The 25,785-nt window shown below is 38.1% G+C and overlaps 1 protein-coding gene across 3 annotated transcripts in view; it reads left to right on the forward strand.

Moving 5' to 3' along the window:
* dsh (Segment polarity protein dishevelled) overlaps window positions 1–25,785 on the forward strand; it is a 512,259-nt gene that overhangs the window by 397,578 nt on the left and 88,896 nt on the right. For all 3 annotated transcript variants that reach the window (XM_090373973.1, XM_090373975.1, XM_090373972.1), the window contains one exon: window positions 12,778–12,912. In XM_090373973.1, the coding sequence (XP_090230099.1) occupies window positions 12,778–12,912 (135 nt within the window). The remainder of the gene's footprint in view (window positions 1–12,777; window positions 12,913–25,785) is intronic.

A 25,785-nucleotide genomic window follows, 5' to 3' on the forward strand; every position in this document is an offset into this window, starting at 1 on the left:
AATTTCGGAAACAAAGACTTCTATGCTTGTATTAATAGTAGAAGGAAGGGGTTGAATCACATAGCGCCACTTGATGTTTATGGTTTAACTGTTGATGACCCTGCTTAGGTTGTGGACAAATTGAAAAGGTATTTTTGCATCTACATTCACACATGAGGAATTCTTTAAGGTGTGTTATGTCAAAAGTTTATCAATCTCCAAAGAGAAGCTAAATGACTTTGTGATAACTGAAAGGAAAGTGGAGGAGAAATTGTTGGGGATGGACATAAAAAAGACACCTCAGACAGATGGAATCTATCTGATTATATTAAGGGAGGCAGCAAAGGAAGTAAGCAAACCCTTAGTCATAATGATGAGAGCATCCTTGGATTCAGGGGAGGTTCTTATGGACTCGAAGTGCAAGTATATGCCCAATTCATGGGGGGGGGATCAAAAGCCAATGTCAGTAATTACAGACCCCTTAGCTTAACATCTGTTCCCGAGAAAATAATGGAATCACTAGTTAAAGAAGTAATGCCGGACCATTTAGACAGGTTTGCGATTATACTGCAAACACAGCATGAATTTGTTAAAGTGCGGTCTTCTCTAACCAATCTGATAGGTTACTATGATGCAGTGATCAAGGAACTGGATGCAAAAAATAGTTTTGACATCATATACTTAAATTTCAGCAAGTCTTTTGATACTGTTGCACATAAAAGACTGCTGCACGGACTGGAGCAATGTGTCATTAAGGAGCAAGTTACCGCTATGAATAAAGGGATGGTTAAGTGGAAGAAGACAGAGAATGGTTATCAATGGACACTACTCTTCATGCACTAATGTTATTAGTGGATTTCTCCAGGGTTCAGTGCTGGGTTTGTTGTTGTTTTCAGTATTTATCAGTGATATTGATGAAGGTATATCAGGCTTAATGTATAAGTTTGCAGATGATACAGATGTTGACAGGGTAGTTAACGACAATCATCGGGATGTGCTACTGCAAAACAAGATCTAGGAAAATTGAGTCAATTGGATGAAAAAAATAGCAGTTGAGGTTTAACATTGACAAATGCAAAGTACTACATTCAGAGTAGTGGCAAATTAAGAAGACCTGGGGGTAATTGTGCTGCCAGGATAGCTCATGGGATTTTGTCAGTGATATACAGAAACTTTGCTAGCAGGACTAAGGAGGTGATTATCCCTTTGTATAATGCCATGGTTAGGCCATATCTTGAGTAACGTATACAAGTCTGGAGGCCTCACTTTAGGAAGGATGTAGGTTTTCTGGTGCAGATGCAGAGAATGGTGAAAGGGACAAAAGGGTACTCATACCTAGAAAGGCTTCAGTTCTGCATGTTGCAGTGTTTTGAGACCAGGCACCTGTATGGAGATCTGATTGAGGTGTTTAAAGCCTTGACTAGATTGAGTAAGCTGAGTGTTACTGGCAGAGCCGGTGATAGGGTTTGCAGGACTGTGTGCGAAAATAAATGCAGGGCCGAAAAAAATAAACTTTTATTTACTCATTAAAGATATGTTTTTTCAAATCTAAAAATAATTATTAAAATAAAATCACAGAAAGTTTTATAGCAAAAGTAACAAAAAATTTTCTATACCGCTAAACAAAAACACTATATTAATATAAACAAAAAAAGCTATATATTTTACGTTCCCTCTTCAGCGCGGTTCGACCAATGATTCGAGTGAAAGTGTAGCACGTAAACATGCCCCGGAGTGTTTAGAAAATAGCTATCGAACTCCTAACCTGCTTATTGTTTTGACTAAACTTTACATCCTGTAGTAGGATGATTTGTGCGATTTTGTTAGTGTTAGAAAGAGATGCAGAATAAAAAACAATGTTCGCATTCAGCACGAGGATGAAATCCAGTGTTAAATTGGCAACTTACTGTAAAGTACAATTTTTTTAATCAGGGTTCAATGTAAGTAATAAAATTTAGGCTATTTTAATTTTTAATTTATTATTAAAAAATTGCCAGTGCGGGGCCGTGTGCTGTGCACACCCTGCACTCCCCCTTTTGCCGGCTCTGGTTACTGGTATTCTTCCACTTCCTGAGTCTACACGCATGAGGGGGCACAAATTCAAGTTGAGGACGGATGGTTGCAGTATACATGTGTGGGAGTTTGCCTTCAGTTTGCCTGTCCCAACACTCAACCACCCAATGGGTGGTTGAGTGTTGGGACAGGCTTCCATCTGTTGTTGTGGAAGTGGATGGGTTGAATAAATTCAAGGGAGAACTAAACAAATTCTTAGAGGGTACGAATGGATGAACTGTTTTTTTTTTTTGTCTGATGCTATATAAGCTTGGATTCTTGCATCATCTGCTATTATACTAATACTACTATGGCAACATTCGCACATCTCCAGTCCATAGGAACTTTCCCTGAATCCAAGGATGCTCTCATGATTATGGCTAACGGTTTGGTCACCTTGTTTGCTGCCTCTCTTAATATAATTGGATAGATTCCACACCAAGCACCTTTTTTATGTTTAGCTTCAACAATTTCACTTCCACTTGTCTCTCAATTATCACAAAATCATTTAGCTCCCCATTAAAAGTTTGATAAACTTCTGACATCCCCTTCCCTAAAGAATTCCTCCTGTGTGAATATAGATGTAAAATACCTATTCTACATTCACTTGTTGTTACTCTTAACAATGCTAACACACCACATGTATTTGCTTGTTCCACTTGGATCCCCCAGCAGGTCTTGAAGTCCCCTAACACTTTGCTTTCCAGGCTGCTGCATATTCTGATAGAAGTAGGGAATAAATCACTTAATATCTGCATTCGGCTACTGTTAATCAGTTAGACTGAGTATCCCCCCCTCTGTCTAAATGGCTTCTGACCCACCTAACACTGCCTTGGTAGCATCAGCAAATATTTTTGTATTCCTTCTATTTAAGTGTATCCCACCCTTGTAGAAACAGTCTCCTGTTGACAAACACAGACCATGCTTAAAAAATTCTTCTCCATAAGCCCTCCACAGTCTCTCCAGGCTGAATTGATTGACAAGGCTCTCATCATGTAATCCCTCCTATCATGTCTGGCCTGGATTGCACACGCTATTAATTTCAATCCTAACTGGTGACTTTTTCTCATTAGTAATAACATGTACAACAATATTATTACCTTTTTTGCCCTTGTGAGATGATAGCTGCTTTACATTGTCATCTACTTTATCCTCTGGCAGACATAACTTTGTCCACTCCACCCACCCTTTTTACACAGTATATTTTCCACTTCCCTGACAATCCAGTCACCAACTGTACCCACCCTCTATGAGACTGAAGATCTCTTCTGCGAATGATGGCTTTATTTTGTGTGATGCTGGAATATGTGCTCAAGAGCTGGGTGGCTGCGTGCTTTATAGGTCCCTCTCTTTTAATCATGCAAGGACAACAACCCTACTCCTCACACCTTCAGATAATCCTATGAGAACATTCAGTTTGAACTTAACCTCCTCATACTTTTTGCATGAGCACACATAAATACCCTATGGCTGTATTATGTTGTGCTAGAGGTAGCTTCACAAAAAGAGCATAAGCAACACATAACATAATCCTAATTCCTAGGAAAAACATCCTTTGGAAGTTTTTCCCCAAACTAAAGCATTCTCACAATTTTGATCCCTTTGCTTTGTTGCTCCAGTGTGAGTGATGATTTTAGTCTAAATTTAATTTAAAAATAACACACAAAACTAGGAGATCAAAAAGAATAACACTACACTGAATTTAAACAGTAAAAACTATGCTCTTTTAGATTATGCTATGTACTACTTGATAAAGTTACGTTATTAAAATGCATTTGTATTGTTATAAATTTATAGGCCTCTTCTGATATTGATTGTACTGCTACAAAACAACATAGAAAACCTCCAAGTATTGCCTATATGAGTGTTATAACAATGCAGTAGAATTTGAATGTTCTTATCAATACAGTACAAAATACAATGGTGGCAGAAGTCAGTTATGGTTTTTAACAATTATAAAAGCCAAGTAATGAACTGATTCATCAACTTAATCAGAGAATCACGTATAATAACTACTCTACTAATTTTTAAATCAAAAGTTACAAAAAAAAAAAAAAATTTCAACAATAAAGTAAGTTTTACTTGGTGCCTCCTGGAAAATTTGCAACTCCCAGATAACTGAATTCAAAAATTGGCAATTGAGTCAGTCTGCATTGGAGTGGGCAGAGACATGTTTGTTTCTTCTTTTAGCTGCTGGCAAAGGTTACTTGACAAAAATATCCAGTTTTATTCCACAAAACCAGAAGAAAATTATTCTTACAGTCAGATTCATCTGAATGGATTAAAAATCCCATGATGCACATATGCATTAACATGCGATTAACATTTTAAAGCATATTTAATCCAGGACAGTGTTCCTAGTTATTCTCCTCATGTTGTAAATTCTCACCCTTACAATAAATTAGTGTTCCTTCCCCTAAATACCATCTCCTTATTCCAGTTTATGGATCAAGGGATCTTTTCATTTCCAAGCAGTATTTGAAACCCATGGCTCAGCCTGTTATTGCTACCAACAGGAAGGAAACAACATATGGCAGTAAGCAACACTGCCAGCTGGGAAGATATCCAAGTAATTCACAGTGAAGGGTTTTAGGAAGACTTTCCTGCCATTTATCCATTACTGTGAAGGTTTTCAAGAAATGCAAGAAAATGTCACAGTGGAAATTTTGATATACAGAACACTTTAACCTGAAAGATATCTTTAACTAAAGATATGCTTGCAGGAGTCTCTTAGAGAAGACCTGACGATTGAAAATCTGATTGATTTGCAGACACAAATGCAAAACAAAGAATTGGATGGTACTAGCAATTCATCTTCAAAGAGCCTGAACCACCTCGAAAGGTTAAGAGAAATATTGAAGTTGGAAAAGACAGTAAGATTCAGAGAATTCTAATTACGATGTTGAAGAAACAGTAATGTGTCAAGGTCTTTACAATGCCACCAATTCCTACATGATTCTTTGGAGAAAAGGAGCCAATTCATCAGCTTATTTGAATCAATTTTGAAAAAAAATTGATTCAAATAAGCTAATTTGCCTAGATAGGTTCCAAAAACTATAAATTATCTTAAAATTTATTTGGTTACTATATGGTTTTTCGTGAACACATTACATATGTCTACCAAGCATTAAATGTGCGTTATTGATGCCAGAAATATGCACAACAGTGTCTTCATTAGGCAAATGAATGCTGTTGTTTTCAAATACATAGTTAAATCTTCCAAATAGTATCTAATGCTTTGATATGCACTACAAGTCTCTTTGTCAGAAGCAGTTGAGTGGAAATCAATTTAGAAACAGTTTTGAGATATGTCACTCGAATGAAAAAGAAACAAATGTTTTGGTGTGTTTCCTACCTCTGTTTTGAATTTTTTTTTTTTTTTATTTCAAAATGCATCAAGTTGTGGAATAAACCAATAGTTCTCAGTACGTTGAGATAGAAAAAAAATATATATATATTTCTAACTTTAATACTGACATGTTAAAGTTAGACATTCATGTTACTATTTCATATTAAAGACTTTGATGTTACCATAAAGAACAAAACATTTTTTGCTCTTTATGGTAATATGAAATCAACCAAAATAGAATAAGTGTGTTCTCTTTTAAAAAGCTTTCCATGATTTCACGCCTTGAAAACAAATGGATGAAACATTTTTTTTTATATATATCCTGATTAGACACACTTTGTCCAGCAGCTTTTACAAATGATGTGTGTAGAGGTGAAGTGTTACAGCTGTTTTCGATACTTTTGCTTCAACTTATGTAACTCTTATTGCAAATGATTGCATAACAAAGCCCATCACATTTAAAAAGTAAAGTAAAGTGCAGCCATTATCAACCCACTGCAGGATGGAAGCTTCCTCAACAATTCATGCTGAGGGAAATGGACCATAATCTGCCACGCTGGTCCAGTGCGGGTTGGCAGATCGACCGTATTCAGCAGTCAGGGGTTTGAACCCCGGTCTACTCAAAGAGCGTGTGCTGCTGCACTCCCGCTCCTGCCCACTCGGCTACGGAGGCCATCACATTTAGATATTTATTATTAGAATGTTTATCTGATGATTTGGGTCAAAGTAATGCTTGCACTCACCTCATGAATTCTTGTTTGTTGCCACAGCAGCCAATGTTGACAAGATGTTCTGAGGATAGCAATGTTTCAAATGGGGGAAAGATAAAGCTTGGGGTGCAAACCTAAATAACTTCAAGGGGTGTGTAACGGTAGTAAACTGTAGATGATTACTTAGTCTCAGCTGTGTCTACAGCAATGCTTTCAATAAAATGACTGACTTTGAACTCCTGGTTAGGACAGCTAATGCTGATGTAATGATATGGCTGACAGAAATGTGGTGCTGCCCGAAAATTGGTGATGACGAGTTCCACTACAGTATGTGTAACATATTTTGGAAAGATAGGGATAATATAAGGGGTGGAAGGGTCATGCTTCTTATGAAAAGCAGCCTGGGCATGAAAAGAGCTTTGGCTGAGTCTGAAGTTATATCTGCCAGCGTAGAATCTGTGTAGTGTAAGTTAGTTGGAAGCAAAGAAACAATAAGAGTGGGAGTAATCTACAGACCAGAAGATTGTGAAGAATATGACGAGAGTCTTTACATGCAGATGGAATGGGCAAGCAAGTGTGAATGTCTTATTATGGGTGACTTTAATCTGACCCAGATTGATTGGAATAAGTAGGAGGAAAACTCACGATGGGGAAAAACTTTTTTAAATAAACTAGATGATTATTATTTGTACAAGTATGTTAGATAAAAAGTACTATGAGTGAAAATACTCTTGGCCTCATCATTATTAGCAAATCAAATGATATGACAAGGCTTAGAGCACAGGAACAGTTGTCAGGAAGTGATCATGTGATCATCAGTTGGAAGATGAAAAAAATATGTTGCAGTAGTTAAAGGTAAAGGCATTGGTTTTAACTTCAGCTTGACGGTCTTTGACAATTTAAGTTGCTATATAGCATCTGTGAATTGAGCAGATTATCGAGGGGTGGTGTATACATTTGAATTATAGAATATGTTTAAAGCAAAAATAACAAGCCATGAACACATACATACCTTTAAGAAAATATTGTAGGAGATGGATGCTGAAATGGATGACTGCAGAGCTGGTTGGTCAAATAGAGCAGAAAAAGACAGCATGGGACAGTTACAGAGCAATCGAAGTACTGAAGCCTACAATGGGTACAATTTGATCTGTAATAGTACCACAAACAAGGTCAGGGAGGTCAAGGCTGCATATGAGAAAGCATTGGCTAAGAGAGCAAAGAATGGGAACAGGGAATTTTTCACATATGTGAATACAACAAAGAAGAAAACCAATCAGATCGGACCATTGTGCACTGGGTGCAGGAAAGTCTTAGATAACCCAGCTGGCGTTGCTGATGAATTGAATAGGTACTTTGCATTGGTCTTTACTGAGAAGAGGCTGTGCGAGTGAGTCTGATAAATATGAAGTTATTGATTTCATAATTACAGATAATTGTTTATTAGAAAAACATTTGAGTACAAAGGCAAGTAAGACTCCCACATTTGATTGCATATATCCTGTAGTTTTGAGGGAGAGCATGAGAGAGTGTATTGAACCATTGAGATTAATTATAAAGACATCTTTGGACTGGAGCGGTAGGAAAAATTTTACAGGCAATAATTAAGAGTGCGATCAGGGAACATTTAGATATATATGGCATTATGAAGGACACAACATGGCTTTGTTAAGAGTAAATCATGCTTAACTAACTTCAGCAATAGCATTAGTAGAGACATATGATGCAAGAAAGCAAGCTTATACAGCATCAGCCAAAAAAAAAAAAAAACTCTCCCATTTCACTGATCCATTCGTTCCAAATGTTTGTCTAATTCTGCCATAAATTTATTTAAGGTATCTACTTCCACACCAACAGATGGAAGTTTGTTCCAGCAATCAACTACCCGCTGGCTAAAGGCAATCTTCCACACATCTATTCTACAACTGTCTTTCCTCAATTTGAATCTATGTCCCCCTCAGGTTCTTAATCTGAACAGGTGGAAGTATCCCATCAGCATTGAACCTGTTCAAACCATTCAAGGCCTTGTACACCTCAATCAGATCACCTCACAGGTGCCTAGTCTCCAGATGCTCCAACTTGCAGAGCTTAAGCCTTTCTTCGTAAGGGCACCCCTTTGTTCCTCTCACCAATCATGTTGCCCTTCTCTGTACTCGTTCTAGCAACTCTACACCCTTCCTAAAATGAGGCTTCCAGACCTGTATGCAGTATTAAAGGTGTCGCCTAACCTTATAAAGCCTTATACAAGGGAATAAAAACCTCCTTATGCTTTCTCGCAAAATTTCTGTGTCATTGACAAGACCCATGACCTACTCTGGCAGCCTGTCCGCACTACTCAGAAAACTTCATATCTGACTGCACAATTACCCCCAGTCTCTTTCATTCTGGCACCTCCGTAGCCAGGTGGGCAGGAGCAGCAGTGCATAGCGCACGCTTCTTGATTAGACCGGGGTTCGAGCCCGCGACCACCAAATACGGAGGATGCGGAAGGGTCAGGGAATGACCATCGCATATCCCTGGAGCAATATAGCCTTAGTTGCAAATGCTCCCAAAAACCAAATAACAACGACAACAACTATTTCATTCTCCACTAACCTGAGTGTAACACCACCCAGTTGGTACATTTCTCTAGATTACTGCTGCCCATATGCAGTATTTTGCATTTGTCAATGTTAACTTCAGTTGCCACTTCTGAGCCCATCTGCCCAACTTTACCAGATCCTGTTACAGCAGCATACTGTCATTCTTGTTATTAACAACCTTCCTAATCTTTGTATCATTTGCAAACTTTGACATTAAGCTTCATATACCTTCATCAATATCATTGATAAATATACAAAACAACAATGGGCCCAACATCAAACCCTGGGGGACACCACTGACATTAGTCCACAAAGAGCAGTATCCATCGATTACAACTCTGTCTTCTCCCACTCAACCATCCTTTTATCCATTGTAGCAACTTGCCCTTAATGCCATACTGCTTCAGTTTGTACAGTAGTCTTCCATGTGTAACAGTATCAAAAGCTTTCCTGAAATTCAAGTATATGATATCAAAATTATTTTTTGTATCCAGTTCCTTTGTGACCACATCATAGTATCCAATCAAATTGGTCAGACAAGACTTTCCCTTAGCAAACCCATGCTGTGTCTGAATTCTTGCTGCAGTCTTGTCTAGATGATCCTGCAATGCATCTTTAACCAGTGACTCCTTTATTTTCCCTGGAACAGAAGTCAACTAAGGTCTGTAATTACTCATGTCACCCTTTGTGAATTGGAAATACATTTGCACATTTCCAGTCCGTGGAGACTTCCCCTGAGTCCGAGGATGCTCTGAAAATTATGGCTAAGGGTTTGCTTACTTCCCTCCTTCAATATAACTAGATAGATTCCATCCACCCTATGTGACTTTTTTATGTTTAACTTCAATAATTTCTCCTCCACTCTGCTCTCCATTAATACAAAATCATTTAGCTTCCTGTTAGCATTTTACAAACTTCTGTCCTTTTCCTTACAGAATTCCTCATGTGGATGTAGTTGCAAAATTCACATCGTTTGTCAGCTATCTGAACTGGATCATCGTCATCAGTCAAATCATCAATATGAAGTGGACCGATCTGATTCATCCCCTTCCTTCCAGTTTACATAAGTAAAGAAGTCTTTGTTGTTTTTCTTTGCATCATTTCCCAAGGATTTCTCGTAATCACCCTTCGCTTGCCTAACGTCCTTTGTGATCTTGATTACAGACTAGCTTATATCTACCATAGACTTCTGTGTCATCTGATAATTTATATGCATCCTATGCATTTTTCTTCTCTGCCACGAGCATCATTAGTTCATCTGACATCCATTTAGGTCTAATTTTGAACAGTATTTCTTAGTTGATATGAAAAGCCTAGTATCTTTGAAAGCTTCCCATTTAGAATTTGCTGTTTTTAACATCATCAGTTGATCCCACTGTATAGAATTTAAAAACTGTCTGAAACCACTGTAGTCACCTTTATGAAAGGAAAGCAAAAACTGTTTCCTTTTCGCTCGATGGTAGTTACATCTTTAAGTAAATCCTACATCAGTACACTGATCACTGTCACCTAGTGGTTCCTTTATCTGCAGTGATGTTCTGGTATTCCGGACCGGAATACCAGAACACCGTTCCAGCACTTTTTTTTCTAAATGTCATAATAGAAAATCATTAAATTTATACACCTAATATTATGAAACAATGGCGTAACCAATGGGGAGGGAGAAATATCTATTTTACCCATTGCTTCTAAAAATATATATTAATAGTAATCTTTAAAATTAATAGATTTCTTTAAAAATTTATTTAAGAACAAAAATATAAATTTCACAATGAAACTTGAACATTTCTTAACGTACAGTGTATTAGATAAAGAGATCCAACTAATGAGATATACTGTGCGAATGCTGCATTTTGATTCCCCATCAGCTGAATGCTTAAACTGGTTGTTCTATGAACCGTGAGTCTGAAGTCTGATTCAGTTACTGTACAGTCGATGTGCTGTTATCATATAGTCTTCTGGAGAATGAGCATTCCGGTACTATTTTTTTTAGCAATACACCTCTGTTTATCTGCAGTTTCTTAATGCATGAATAATCACTGCTGTTAATCAGATCAAGAGTGGGTTGATAGTATATGTTCATATGCTACCAACCCCCTCATATAATTTTGAGGAAGACTGTGAGGGAGAGGTGCTCCAAACCATTATGACTAATTATGAGGGCAACAGTGCACTCAGAGGAGGTTCCTTTGCATTGGAGAAGTGTCATTGTGTCACCAATCCATCAAGGCAGTTCTAGGGCAAGGAGTAACAGGGGCATCTATATAGAAGTGGTATTTTGAAGAAATCAGCAGTTTTATAAGAGGAAAAAATTAAAATTTTTCAAAACAGCTAATCTGAATAGCTCTTTTGAAAACAGTCACTCATGAGGTGGATGTATGAAATGATTTTGATTGTTCATTTGAACTTCAGCAAAGCATTTGACTCTTTCTGTATTAACTAGATCAAGTTAATATCAGGATCATCTTCCACAATCCAGCTTTATATTTATCGTGGGATGGCTGCAAAACAGGAGGCAAAAGATTGTGATTACTCTTCAGATTGGGCTATTGTTAAAAGTAGGGTCATTGATCTTTGATAGGGCCGCTGTTTCTGATTTTCTTAAATGACTTTGACAAAGGGATACAGGGAATAGTGTCGAAATTTGCATATGATATATTTTGGCAGTGGTTAATGACCAGTGCCAAACAGGACTCCTTCAGAACAACTTGTATAAGCTTCAACCATATTCAGAAATGTAACAGCTCTATTTTAATGCTTGCAAAGTTTTTACAATTGGGTAATAAAAATTTCAAAATACCTATACATTAGGACAAGTCACAGACAGTAGAAAGGGAGTGATCTAGAAGTTAGAAACCAAACAGACAAAGTTCTCTTTGCAGTGTGGAGACAAGTCAAGAAGGGGGGGGGGAATCGTATCCTATCAATGATGTATAGTACAATATGCAGAGATAGGTCATAATCCTGTTATATAAGGCAGTGGTGAAACCACATGGCTTCATTTACTGCTAATGTAAGTTTCATGATTGCTTGATTATTTCAGTTGAACTTTTATTATTATTTGAATACTTGGAATACTGTGTCCATACTTAGAGTACTGTGACCAAGTATGGAGACCACACCTGGAAAGAAAAAAAAACCATTGAGCTTCCTGAAAAAGTTCAAAGATGGGCCTTGATGAAATTGGAAAATTGGTGCCCATGTAAAAGACTTTGAATATGCTGACTACAAAGCTTGGTAATTAGAGGGAATGGTAAATTGAATGAGTGATCTTGGCTATAAATGGTACCAGAACTAGAGGAGATAATTTTAAATTACAGAGAAAGAGGTGTAGACAGGATTGTAAGGTGTTTTCTTTTAGCCAGTAAACTGTAAATTAATGTTATCTCAAATGCAATAAGTTATCTTCACTGGTAGTTGAGGCTGACTTCTTGAAAATTCAAAGGTTGAGCTAGATCAACAACTATGTGAAGAATGGAACAGGTAATGGATTTTTTTTTTTTTTTTTTGGTTGATGTTGCAAAAGCCAACGGCGTCCTCACACCATGTGGCAAATACTAGAACTAAATATCAGTACAATTTTGATGATGTTTTGACCTAAACTTTGATTTGCTCTATCTGTGGATCCTGATAATTGTCTTACACCCGAAAATGAACAACGAAGTTGGGATTTGAAACATTGTCTTCAAAATAGAGCAAGTATTTACTTGTTAACTCACTAAAATTTTATTAATTATACTCAGTTCCCAATAAATTTTAAGTTTGAAATTCTAAATTTATTGGAAGTTAAGTGGCCTTTACTTAAGACCATTCTAAGTAATAAACCTGTAAATTTGAATTTCCATTCCCACAAGTCTTTCATACAACATTTAAAGCTCATCACACTTTTGTATCTTTCCCCATTTGCAACTTTCCGTAGACATTTCATTCCTCTTCAGTTATTTTCCTTGTCCATTTCATTTTTATATTATGTTGTGATATAATGCACTATAACCATCTTTTCAGTGCTTAATATAAAATTTAATATTTTGGCTCTGTTTACTGCAAATTTAAATCTTTTAATTATTTCAGTTAAATCTTTATTTTTATTATTATCATTATTTAGGACAGTTTCAAGAGACGCCTCTAACTGTAGAAAATGACATGGCCACTATTGTAAAAGTAATGGCATCTCCAGACTCAGGTTTAGATATACGAGATCGGATGTGGTTAAAAATCACAATACCAAATGCATTCATTGGTATGGTTTTTAGTTTAATAAAATAATTTATTGCAGTATTGATATTTTTTAAACATGCTTATTTGTATTTTGTAACTGTATTATACACTTTTGCTATTATATGCTTTAGTAATAACACGTTAGCTATTGGAATAATTAATTTACAATAATAATGATGGTGCACTTAATGATGAAATTAACCTTCTGCTTTGTGCAGTGGCCATCCATTTACTACCCACAAACTTGTGAATTTCATCTGTCCATCTCCGTTGTTGGCTTCCAGATTTTTCCTTTATCTCCTCTTTGATACCCTTCTGTTATTTTTTTAGTCCATCTGTCATCATGTCTTCAGGGTATGTGTCCTGCCCAAGTCCATTTCAGTTTAGTTTTGATAAGAATGTCCTTTATTTGTGTTTGCTGCCTAATCCATCTGTTTCTCTTCTTATCAGACAGTCTTTTGATTCCTAATATAATTTGTTCCATTCTTTGCTGTGTAGTTTTCAGCTTCTCTTCCATTGTTTTGGTGAGTGCCCAAGTTTCACTTCCATAAGTCACAGTGGGGCACTACATTGGTTCGTTATTTTACATTTCAGACAAATTGGGATATTGCTCCTCAATATGTGACTATATTTCCTGAATGCTATCCATCCAAAATCTATTCTTCTCTTGACTTCCACTATTTGTCATTATTACATCTAATGACTTGTCCCAGATAAGTATATGAATCCATCTTTTCAATTACTGCTCCTTCAATGAATATATCCTTTTTGTGGCATACTTGTTCATCATTACTTTTGTTTTAGCCATATTCATCTTTAGTCAGAAATCCTTAATAACTCTGCATAATTGATTAAGATTTTCCTCTGATTCTTGGGGATCATGGCTTATGATCACAATGCCATCTGCAAATCGTGTGTGGTTTAGGTACTCTTCATTCATGTTGAATCCTTTCTGCAACCAGTCCAATTTTCTCAAAGCTGCTTCAAGGGCAGCAGTAAACAACTTCAGAGATAGTGTCTCCTTGTTGAACTCCTTTCTCAATTTTAAACTTGCTACTGTCTGTGTCTAGTCTAATAAAGGAGATAGCATTCTCGATTTTCTTCAAAATCATGTATGGGGTGTCTGTGCCTTGTCTTTCCAGTGCCCGAAACATTGCCTTATGCTGTATGGAGTGAAATGCCTTTTTATAATCCACAAATGCCAGGCATAATGGTGTTTTATATTCATTTGCTTTCTCCGTTAGCTGCGATATTACATGAAGGTGATTCATAGTTGAGAATTCTGTCCTAAAGCCAGCTTGCTCTTTCTGTTTATTCTTGTCGAGTATTCTTTCTAATGTTAGTAACGACCCTTGTGAGCAACTTGTAGATGTGGTACAACAAGCTAATTGGTCTATAATTTCCAATTTCTGATTTATCTCCTTTTTTATGCAGCAAAATTATGAACATTATTCCACTCCTTTCCTAATGTATTTTGTGAAAAGTTTTGCCAGTTTCTGTGTTATGTCTCTTCCTCCTAATTTTCAAAACTCTACAGAAACTTCATCTTCACCTGGGGCTTTCTGATTCTTCATTTTCTTCAATGCATGTTCTACCTCATCAAGAAAGATATTGGGTATGTTGTATGTGCTGCTAATTTGTAGTCCATCTTCCCCACTGGTTGCATCATTTCCTTGCTCCTTATATAATTCTTTATAGTAGTCTTCTGCTATTTATTAATACACCATCACTGTTCTTCAGTTTCAGTATCATTTGTCTTTCTGTATTACTGCTCATGACTGCTGATTTAAGTCCTTTGTTTTCCCTTAATGCTTGTTCTAATTTTCTTGTGTTAAATCTTGTCCTCTGAGTTTCTTTCTAATGGCTTTGCATAGCTCAGTATACTCAATTTTGTCTTTGTCAGTGTTTCTCTTGCTCTTCATTTGTCATTTTTCGTTCATCATGACAAGTATTTCTTGACTAATTTTTCTTTCTTTGGATTTCTTTTTACCTATAGTTTACTCGGGCTTTATCCCTTTCAGAAATCTTGGTCCTGAAAGGTCTGCAGAAGCTCAAACTTGTTCTTAAGTTCTAGTATTCTAGTACATACTGCTCTTCTTATATCAAAGACCTTCATAGTTTTTACTCGAGTCAGTTTTTCCTTTCTTTTCTTATATCTATATCCTATCTTACCATTCTGTGATCACTTTCAACATTTACCTTGTTTAGGACAGTAACATTATTCACAATATATCTTCTGTTAGTGACGATTAAGTCTTTCATTTGTTGTTAATCCATTTGGGCTCTTCCATGTCCACTTTCTGTTCACCCTTTTCTTAAAAAAAGTGTTCATTACTGACATTCCTCGAGATTCTGCAAATTCCACAAGTCTTTTACCAATTCCAAAATTTTTTATAGTTTCTCTTTTCTGTGCCATTTTTCTCTTTCCAACTTTAGCATTATAGTCCCCCATAATAATGGTGTGGTGAGTTTTCTGTTCACTGAAAGTCTCTCAATTTCGGTGTGCATTTCTTCAACCTCTTCCTCATCATGGCTCGATGTTGGTGCATAAATCATTAAAACCTTTAGTTTGTACCTCTTAGAAATCCTGAGAAGTATTCTTGACACCCTTGATTATGTACTTCTGAATTTCAAAATGTTGTTTTTATATCTTTATGGACCCAAAAAACCAACTCCACCTTTACTCTTTTCACTCCATTGGCATACATCATATTTCCACGTGATAACGTTATATTTAACCCCGGGGGGCTCACATCTGGTGAGTATGGGCTTGGCACACCCAGGTCCTGAGCTGGGTATCATCATTCTTCTCTTTCTTGGTGATTCCCTTCTACTTCTCTCTCTCTCTCTCTCTCTCTCTCTCTCTCTCTGTAGAATTTATTTATTTAATTGGTCCGCATAGTTTCTTTTGATGGGAAGTTTTTTCAGAGGTTTAATTCCTCTCAAGAATGCAGGATTCTGTAAACTATTATGAAAAAGAAAATACTGTTTACGTGAAACAAGTAAATGCTATAATTAGGGTAACTTCTAAAAAAAAGTGCAATGTCATTAACTGTATACTAAGACATTCAAATAAAATAAAACCATTAAATAAAAATAAGAAATAAAAGCAACATGCACCATCGCCAGTGCAAGTGTACAACTCCCTGCCCAAGGAGACATATACCCCAACCACCAAATCACAAGAGCCACTTACCTATAAAATAGAAAACAAAAAAGACAAGGAACTGGGTTAAACAGGAAGGTGTGGTTTTTTTTTTTTTGGCTGATACTATATAAGCTTGCTTTCTTGCATCATACACCTCTACTAATGCTAACACTAACTCACAAGCACCACCTTTTCAAGTAACATCAGTGCTTATGAACTCCAAAAAAATGGATTATATTTCAGTTATTGATTGCTATCATACATATTCCAGCAGATGTCCTTATATAATCCTGAACCAAAAGAAGTAATGAAAAAAATTGTGAAGTATGCTATGGCCACATCTCTCTATAGATTAAATTAGGACATAAGAAACAAAATGCAAACTTAAATATTGATCCACCCAGCATGCAGAGGTAACACCATCTGCCCTACATGTGGATCAAAGGATCATACACAAGCAGATTGCTCAGCCACATCTCCTGTTTGTTCCAACTGCAAAGGAAGCCACCCTGCCTTTTCTAAATCATGCGATATGTGGAAAACTGGAAAGAAAATTCAAAAGTACAAAATAGAACATAGTCACATATCCTGAGGCACACAGACAAATTATGTTGACCATACCTAGTCTATCCTATGCGTCTCGCACCAAAAGCTATCTTTCAGCTGCAGTTCACACAGATGTGTGAACACCTCTCTGGTGAACTGGATTAAAGCAACCTTATCAGCCTCCATAAAAGATATTCCTAAAGCTAAAACCAGCAAAGCGTCTAACACTCCAATTAGTATCTCAACTGATACTCTGTCTCACATGACAGTGAAACATTAGAAAAAACTAAATACAACAAGGAAACTGAATCACTAACAAATAGTATGAAAGTAGATGTACACTCATATTATGAGGAACCAATACTTAGAACTTCATGCAAATGACATAGCCTTAGTTGCTAATGCGCCAATAAAATACAAAATACAAACAGAAAAACTGCCCTGCATACAAAAAGCAGCCAGATGAATCATCCCCCACCAGACCTAAATAATGCATAACATCATAAAATGGAACTGCAGAGGACTAAGCAGCCATTCTGATGACTTAAGGGATTTACTAGCTCAATTCAATCCCATAGGTGTATGCCTACAGGAAACATTCTTGTCACTCCACGTTTTGCCAAAAATTTTCAAATAATATCATATACAGACAAGATGGGAGCTCAGAATCATCTGCACGTTGAGGAGTAGCTATGCTTATTAACTCTAACATTTCATCCAGGTCGATCCAATTAAGAACCACCCTAGAAGCTGTGGCACCTCATGTTGTAGTTGGTACTTCGGTTACCATTGTTTCCATTTATATTCCACCATCTCTACCACTTCCCCATTCAGAACTTGATTACTTCATTACACAACTCCAGTCTTTTCAGTGACTAATGGACACCATCCATTGTGGGGGAGGGGGTCAGCTACAATGGACAAAAGAGGCAAATTGATTAAGGAATAAACTCTGAAACTACTACCTACTTCCACTTACCTACAGCATCTACTTCTGCAGTTGACTTCTCAGATTTTTCACCATCCATCTTTCCAATCACGACATGGTTGGTATTAACCGATCCCTTCAACAGTGATCACTTTCCAATTATTTTCTCATTACATTACAATCAGAGGTAACTCCAAATCCTGACCAACGATCCACTTGGACATTTAAAAAGGCGAACTGGGATAGCTGTTATGCCAAAATACTTCTAGATAGACTTTACGTTCAAAAACAACTTGTTGATGATGTAACTACTTACATAGCCACTCAGATTCTGACTGCAGCTAATGCCTTCATTCCAAAATCAAAGACCTATCACACTCGATGTAAGGAGTGTAAGGAAATCAGGCGACAACTCAGCGTTGTTATGGGCCTATATGAGAGTTTGAAGGACAGGGTGGATGCCCTCGAAGGAAATAAATTGAGGGGCCCATCAAGCTCTCAGCTGCCCACATCAACGCCAGAGCTTGCACTTGGTCATCACGCAACACAGCGGCAACCCCCAAGGCAGAATGCGCTGGTCCCACAGGAACTATTAGTTGTTGGTGACTCTATTGTCAGGGAAACGGGGAACATGCTATGTAAAAAGGATAGGTGGAACAGGACCAGGGTATGTCTGCCAGGGGCAAAGGTTGATGACGTTGTAGAGCGGATATCATCTTTCAAGGGCACAAAAGGTGATATAGTTGTACACGTTGGCACTAATGATATTAAGAGTAGGAGACCGGCAGAATTACTCAACAAGTACAGGTCACTGTTGAAAAAAAGCCGAGAATTAGGGTTGAATTTGAAAGTGTCTGCAATTCTGCCCAGACACGATAGGAGGGAGTATATGATGAGAGCCTTGTCGATCAATTCGGCCCTGGAAATATTGTGCAAGGCTCAAGGGGTAGAATTTTTTTCAGCCTGGACTGTACTTGTTAACAGGAGAGATTGCTTCTACAGGGATGGGATACACTTAAATAGAAAGGGTGCAAGAATATTTGCTGATGCTATCGAGGCAGTGTTAGGTGGGTCGGAAAACTGCTAGCTTGGGGGGATACAAAGACTAATAGTTTAACAGTAACCGCAGGCAGAGGTGAAGGTGATTCTTGCACAACTTCTATTAGAATAAGAAGCGACCTGGAGCGAGGGGTGTTGGGGGTTTCAGGGACGGATGGCAGTCATCCTGGAATAGTTGGGTATATGGGATGTGTTAGGGTAACAAGGAATAGGCATAGGAGCATGTATGCTTGCATGTATACCAATGCTAGAAGTATAGTAAATAAATTTGATGAATTTGAAGTGTTGGTCAAGACATCAAAGGCGGATATTGTTGGGATAGCAGAGACGTGGTGTCACAAAGATATAAGGAATGCAGAACTGGAATTTGGGGAGTACAATGTGTACAGAAAGGATAGACAGGACAGAAAGGGAGGAGGTGTTATGCTGTTAATTAAGAAAAACATAAAATCAAAAGAAGTGCATCCAGTTGATATAGATGGACAGTGCACTGTTGAGTCAGTTTAGTGTGACATAAGCACTGCAAAAGCAAAGATAAGAGTAGGAGTGTGTTATAGGCCTAATGACTCGAATGAGTACAATGAACAATTGTACAGAGAAATAGAGTGGGCCAGTAAATCAGAATGTCTTATAATGGATGATTTTAACTTCCCAGATATTGACTGGAACTTGTGGGTTGGTCACTCACACACTAGTCAGACTTTTGTGGATTTATTGGATGATTGTTTTCTGCAGCAGCATGTTCGAGAGGCAACCAGAGAAAGTAATACTCTTGATCTGGTTATCAGCAGTGATCATTCGTGTATTAAGAATTTGCAGATAAAGGAACCACTAGGTGGCAGTGATCAACAGTGTACTGAAGTGGGATTTACTCAAAGAGGTAACTACCGTCAGGGGTAAAGGAAAGGGTTTTTGCTTCCGTAAAGGGGAGTACAGTGGTCTCAGACAGTTTTTAAATTCTGTACAGTGGGAGCGACTGACGATGTTACAAACAGTAAATTCTAAGTGGGAAGCATTCAAGGAATTAATCGTGGAAGCTACTAGACTTTTCATACCGATGAAGAAATATTGTTCAAGGTTTAGGCCTAAATGGTTATCAAATGAACTAATGAGACTCGTGACAGAGAAGAAAAATGCATGGGATGCATATAAATTATCAGGCGACGCAGAAGCCTGTAGCAGATATAAGCTAGTCTGTAATCAGGTCACAAAGGAGGTTCGGCAGGCAAAGGCGGATTACGAGAAATCTTTGGCAAAAGATGCTAAGAAAAACAGCAAGGATTTCTTTACTTATATAAACTCTAAAAGGAAGGGGCTGAATATGATTGGTCCACTTGACATCGATGGTTCGACTGTTGATGATCCTGCTCAGATAGCAAACAAACTGAATGAGTATTTTGCATCTACATTCACACGTGAGGAATCATTACAGTTTGAAAATCGAAGAAGCAGTGTGCTTAATGATTTTGTAGCAGTGTGCTTAATGATTTTGTAATAACTGAGAGCAAAGTGGAGGAGAAATTGTTGAAGTTAAACATAAGAAAGGCACCTGGGGCGGATGGGATCTATCCAGTTATATTAAAGGAGGCGGCAAAGCAACTAAGCAAACCCTTAGCCATAATTATGAGAGCATCCTTGGATTCAGGGGAGGTTCCCACGGACTGGAGATGTGCAAATGTATCCCCAATTCACAAAGGAGGTTCGAAGGGTAACACGAATAATTACAGACCAGTTAGTTTAACTTCTGTTCCGGGTAAAATAATGGAGTCACTGGTTAAAGATGCATTGCAGGATCATCTAGACAAGACTGCAGCAATAATTCAGACACAGCATGGGTTTGTTAAGGGAAAGTCTTGTCTGACAAATTTGATTGGTTATTATGATGTGGTCACAAAGGAACTGGATGCAAAAAATAATTTTGATATCATATATTTGGATTTCAGGAAAGCTTTTGACACTGTTGCGCATGGAAGACTACTGTACAAATTGGAGCAGAATGGTATTAAGGGTAAGTTGCTACAATGGATAAAAGGATGGTTAAGTGGGAGAAGACAGAGGGTGGTAATCAATGGGTGCTGCTCTTCGTGGACTAATGTTATTAGTGGAGTCCCACAGGGTTCGGTGTTGGGTCCACTGTTGTTTTGTATATTTATCAATGATATTGATGAAGGTATATCAGGCTTAATGTCGAAGTTTGCAGATGACACGAAGGTTGGCAGGGTTGTTAATGACAGTAATGGCAGTGTGCTACTGCAACAGGATCTAGATAATTTGGGCAGATGGGCTAAGAAGTGGCAACTGAAAACTGAAAAAGTTTAACCTTGACAAATGCAAAGTACTGCATATGGGTAGAAGTAACCCCAGAGAAACGTACCAACTGTGTGGTACTACACTTAAGAATAGGAATTTTGCTAGCAGGGAAAAGGAGGTGATTGTCCCTCTGTATAAGGCAATGGTCAGGCCACGCCTTGAGTACTGCGTACAGGTCTGGAGGCCTCATTTTAGGAAGGATGTAGATTTGCTTGAGCGTGTACAGAGAAGAGCAACACGATTGGTGAGGGGAATGAAGGGATCCTCTTACCAAGAGAGGCTTAAGTTCTGCAAATTGCAGTGGCTGGAGACTAGGCACCTGCGCGGTGATCTGATTGAGGTCTATAAGGCCATGTATAAATATAGTGCAAATGCATCAAAAATACATAGCTATATCTGAATAAATCAGAATATTGGTAAAACGGCATCGTTTTAAGTTATATCTCATATTGTGAATACCTTCACAACGAGTTGCCATGATATTGCACTACGTCGAATAAGTAACGCTTCACCTAAGGAGAAGACTAATGTTACTTAATCTCAGATGGATACCACCACCCAGACGGCACCGTTTCAGAGCTATTTGGCTCTTCTTCGGTGGGTGGGTAGGTACCCGAGTGATGCAACGATGGCAAAACAGTTATGAAGTATAACTCCACAATATGAGAGATGCCTGATGGTGTATCATGTATTTAGACTCAAGCGTTTAGGGCATAAGCCTCAAGCTATGAAGGAGTCTAGACTATGTATAAATATAGTGCAAATGCATCAAAAATACATAGCTATATCTGAATAAATCAGAATATTGGTAAAACGGCATCGTTTTAAGTTATATCTCATATTGTGAATACCTTCACAACGAGTTGCCATGATATTGCACTACTTCGAATAAGTAACGCTTCACCTAAGGAGAAGACTAATGTTACTTATTCTCAGATGGATACCACCACCCAGACGGCACCGTTTCAGAGCTATTTGGCTCTTCTTCGGTGGGTGGGTAGGTACCCGAGTGATGCAACGATGGCAAAACAGTTATGAAGTATAACTCCACAATATGAGAGATGATTTATATCTGATTTATTCAGATATAGCTATGTATTTTTGATGCATTTGCACTATATTTATACATAGTCTAGACTCCTTCATAGCTTGAGGCTTATGCCCTAAACGCTTGAGTCTAAATACATGATACACCATCAGGCATCTCTCATATTGTGGAGTTATACTTCATAACTGTTTTGCCATCGTTGCATCACTCGGGTACCTACCCACCCACCGAAGAAGAACCAAATAGCTCTGAAACGGTGCCGTCTGGGTGGTGGTATCCATCTGAGAATAAGTAACATTAGTCTTCTCCTTAGGTGAAGCGTTACTTATTCGAAGTAGTGCAATATCATGGCAACTCGTTGTGAAGGTATTCACAATATGAGATATAACTTAAAACGATGCCGTTTTACCAATATTCTGATTTATTCAGATATAGCTATGTATTTTTGATGCATTTGCACTATATTTATACATAGTCTAGACTCCTTCATAGCTTGAGGCTTATGCCCTAAACGCTTGGGTCTATAAGGCCTTGAATGGGTTGAGCACGCTGAATTCTGATGGGATCCTCCCACTTCTTCAGAATACAAACCTACGGGGACATAAGTTCAAATTAAGAAAGGATAGATGTAGAATAGATGTGCGGAAATTTGCCTTTAGCCAGCGGGTGGTTAATTGCTGGAACAAACTTCCATCTGTCGTTGTGGAAGTTGATAGGTTAAATAAATTTAAGGAGGAACTGGACAGGCAATTGGAGGGTATGGTGTGATTTTTTTTTTTTTTTTTTTTGGCTGATGCTGCATAAACTCCTACACTTGCTTTCTTGCATCAAGTGCCACTACTACTACTACTACTACTCACCAAAATCACTGGTGGAATACAGAATGCTCCAATACCAAACAGGAGAAAAACTGTGCTTGTAATAATTTCCAGAAGTATTCTACCACTAGTAACCTCATTGCTTATAAAAGGGTTCCGTCTAATTTGTCTTGCTTTAGCAAGACAAATTAGACAGAAAGCGAAACGGGTTTTATGGATTGCTTTTGCCTCAACCATCACTAGACACTGACACACTGCTCATCAGGAAAAGAATATGGGTGCTAAATGGCAAATTCATTCAACTCCCATCGCCAATACTTCACTCAGAAACGGCACTAATGTTTGTGGTGCCTTGTCACAGCGCCTAATTCATATTGTATATTGAAACACATATAAATGCGGTATCACATCTAGCAGCACCTATTTTAGGCAGTGCCTGTGGTAAGTCCTCACACCCCTAGCACTGGGCCAGACTTCATTGGAAAGGGAAAGACCTGTCTACAGCTGAAGAAGTTGCTAATGCACTAGCCGAAACATTTGCCACAATTTCTGCTTTTGCCTCCTGTGCATCCTCCTTCCAGAACATCAAAGCAGGTGCAGAAAAATCAACTTCTTCACGCACCGCCCTTTCCCATACAAACAACCCTTTACATTAATAGAACTTCAAGATCGTTAAACAGATCTTCCAATAGTGCCGCAAGCCCATATGGTGCTCATTACATTATGCTGAAACATTTATGTGAAGAGGATTTGCATACCCTGTTAATTTTATATAATCGGATCTTCTCTGAAATTGCCTATCCTTCTTCCTGATGCCATTCTTTCATTATTGCCTAACCAAAACCAGGAAAAGATCCTTCCCTGGTTCAAAATTACAGACCAATATCTCTTATGAGCTGTGTAGGTAAAAGTTTCGAGGCAATGGTTCGTACAAGGCTCACTTACATTCTGGAGTCACAAAATCGGCTTTCAGAAGACAGATCAATGCTAGATGTGCTTATCAAAGCTGAAACTCATATCCGCAATGCCTTTGTCACGAAACATCTAGTCATGATCAACTTAGATATTGAAAAGGCATTTGACACTACCTGGCGTGTCATGGTATTATTATTATGGACCTTTACCATCTGGGACTTAGGGGCCATTTGACTGAAATAATTCAAAATTTCCTGCAGTTGCATTCCTTTTAGGTCCGATATAGAAACATACTCTCTGCATCTTACGTTCAGGAAGGAGTCCCACAGGGATCGATACTTAGTTCAGCCCTATTTACAATCCAAGTTAGCAGCATGACATGAGATATTAACCGCTGGATTTGTGTTGTGAAGGGTATTGTAAAATCTGGTACCTATGTATTTTTAAACCTTACGATAAAGATCATATCCCAAAAACTGATGAAACTTATATGTATGCAGAAGACCTTACCATTTCCTGTCAGTCTCAAAGTATGAATACCATCGAATGGCAGCTCCAACTTGCTATAACCAAAACAGAATCCTGGATATCGCAGGATTCTGCTCACTTTTGCAAGCGATGGGCTCTCCATCCTGATCCTGAGCTACAAATAAATACTACTCCAATCCCACTTGTTAATACTGTTAGATATCTTGGAGTGAAACTAGACAGCAAACTAAATTTCCAGGCTCACATCACTCATTTAAGAACTACTTGTGTAAAACATTTGAATATTCTTCGATCAGTCTCATGCATGTCATGGGGAGCTGATTGGTATACTTTACTGCATCTTTATAGAGTTTTAATTCGTTTGCACCTAGATTATGGTTGTCCAGTATATGAATCTGCCAGGAGCACTACTATAAAACAGCTAAATGTCATCTAGCACTGTGCTTTGAAAACTGCACTGGGAGCTTTCAGGACTTCTGTGATCCAAAGTCTTTGTATTGAAGCACATGATTCCCTATTACACCTGCATAGAAAAACACCAATGCTCCACTAAACTTTTAAGATCCAGAGTCTTCCATCACACCCCCCAGTTGCGAGTATATTTATAATACTCGGTGGGATTCCTTCTATGAGAGTAAGCCAAATGAAAATTGACCTGCCTCACTCAGGATCAGAGTAGTAGTAGTAGTAGTAGTAGTAGTGGTATGTGATGCAAGAAAGCAAATGTATGAGCTTATGCAGCATCAGCCAAAAAAAAAAATCACACCATTCCCTCCAAATGCCTGTCCAGTTCCTCCTTAAATTTATTCAACCTATCAACTTCCACAACGACAGATGGAAGTTTGTTCCAGCAATTAACCACCCGCTAGCTAAAGGCAAATTTCCGCACATCTATTCTACATCTGTCTTTTCTTAATTTGAATTTATGCCCACTTAGGTTCATAATCTGAACAAGTGGAAGGATCCCATCAGAATTCAGCGTGCTCAACCCATTCAAGGCCTTATATACCTCAATCAGATCACCGCGCAGGTGCCTAGTCTCCAGCCACTGCAATTTGCAGAACTTAAGCCTCTCTTGGTAAGAGGATCCCTTCATTCCCCTCACCAATCTTGTTGCCCTTCTCTGTACACGCTTTCTCTGTTCTTCTCTGTTCATTTTCTACCACCTCAAGTAAATCTACATCCTTCCTAAAATGAGGCCTCCATACCTGTACGCAGTACTCAAGGCGTGGCCTGACCATTGCCTTATACAGAGGGATAATCACCTCCTTTTCCCTGCTAGCAAAATTCCTATATATCATTGACAAAACCCCATGACCTGCCCTAGCAGCCTGTCTGCATTGTTCAGAGAACTTCATATCTGACTGCACAATTACTCCCAGGTCTTTTTCATTTTCTACCACCTTAAGTGTAGTACCACACAGTTGGTACGTTTCTCTGGGGTTACTTCTACCCATATGCAGTACTTTGCATTTGTCAAGGTTAAACTTCAGTTGCCACTTCTTAGCCCATCTGCCCAAATTATCTAGATCCTGTTGCAGTAGCACACTGCCATTACTGTCATTAACAACCCTGCCAACCTTTGTATCATCTGCAAACTTCGACTGTAAGCCTGATATACCTTCATCAATATC

This window comes from Mastigoproctus giganteus, chromosome 5, assembly GCF_048544385.1.
Source record: "Mastigoproctus giganteus isolate SK-2022 chromosome 5, ASM4854438v1, whole genome shotgun sequence".
Lineage (NCBI taxonomy): Eukaryota > Metazoa > Arthropoda > Arachnida > Uropygi > Thelyphonidae > Mastigoproctus > Mastigoproctus giganteus.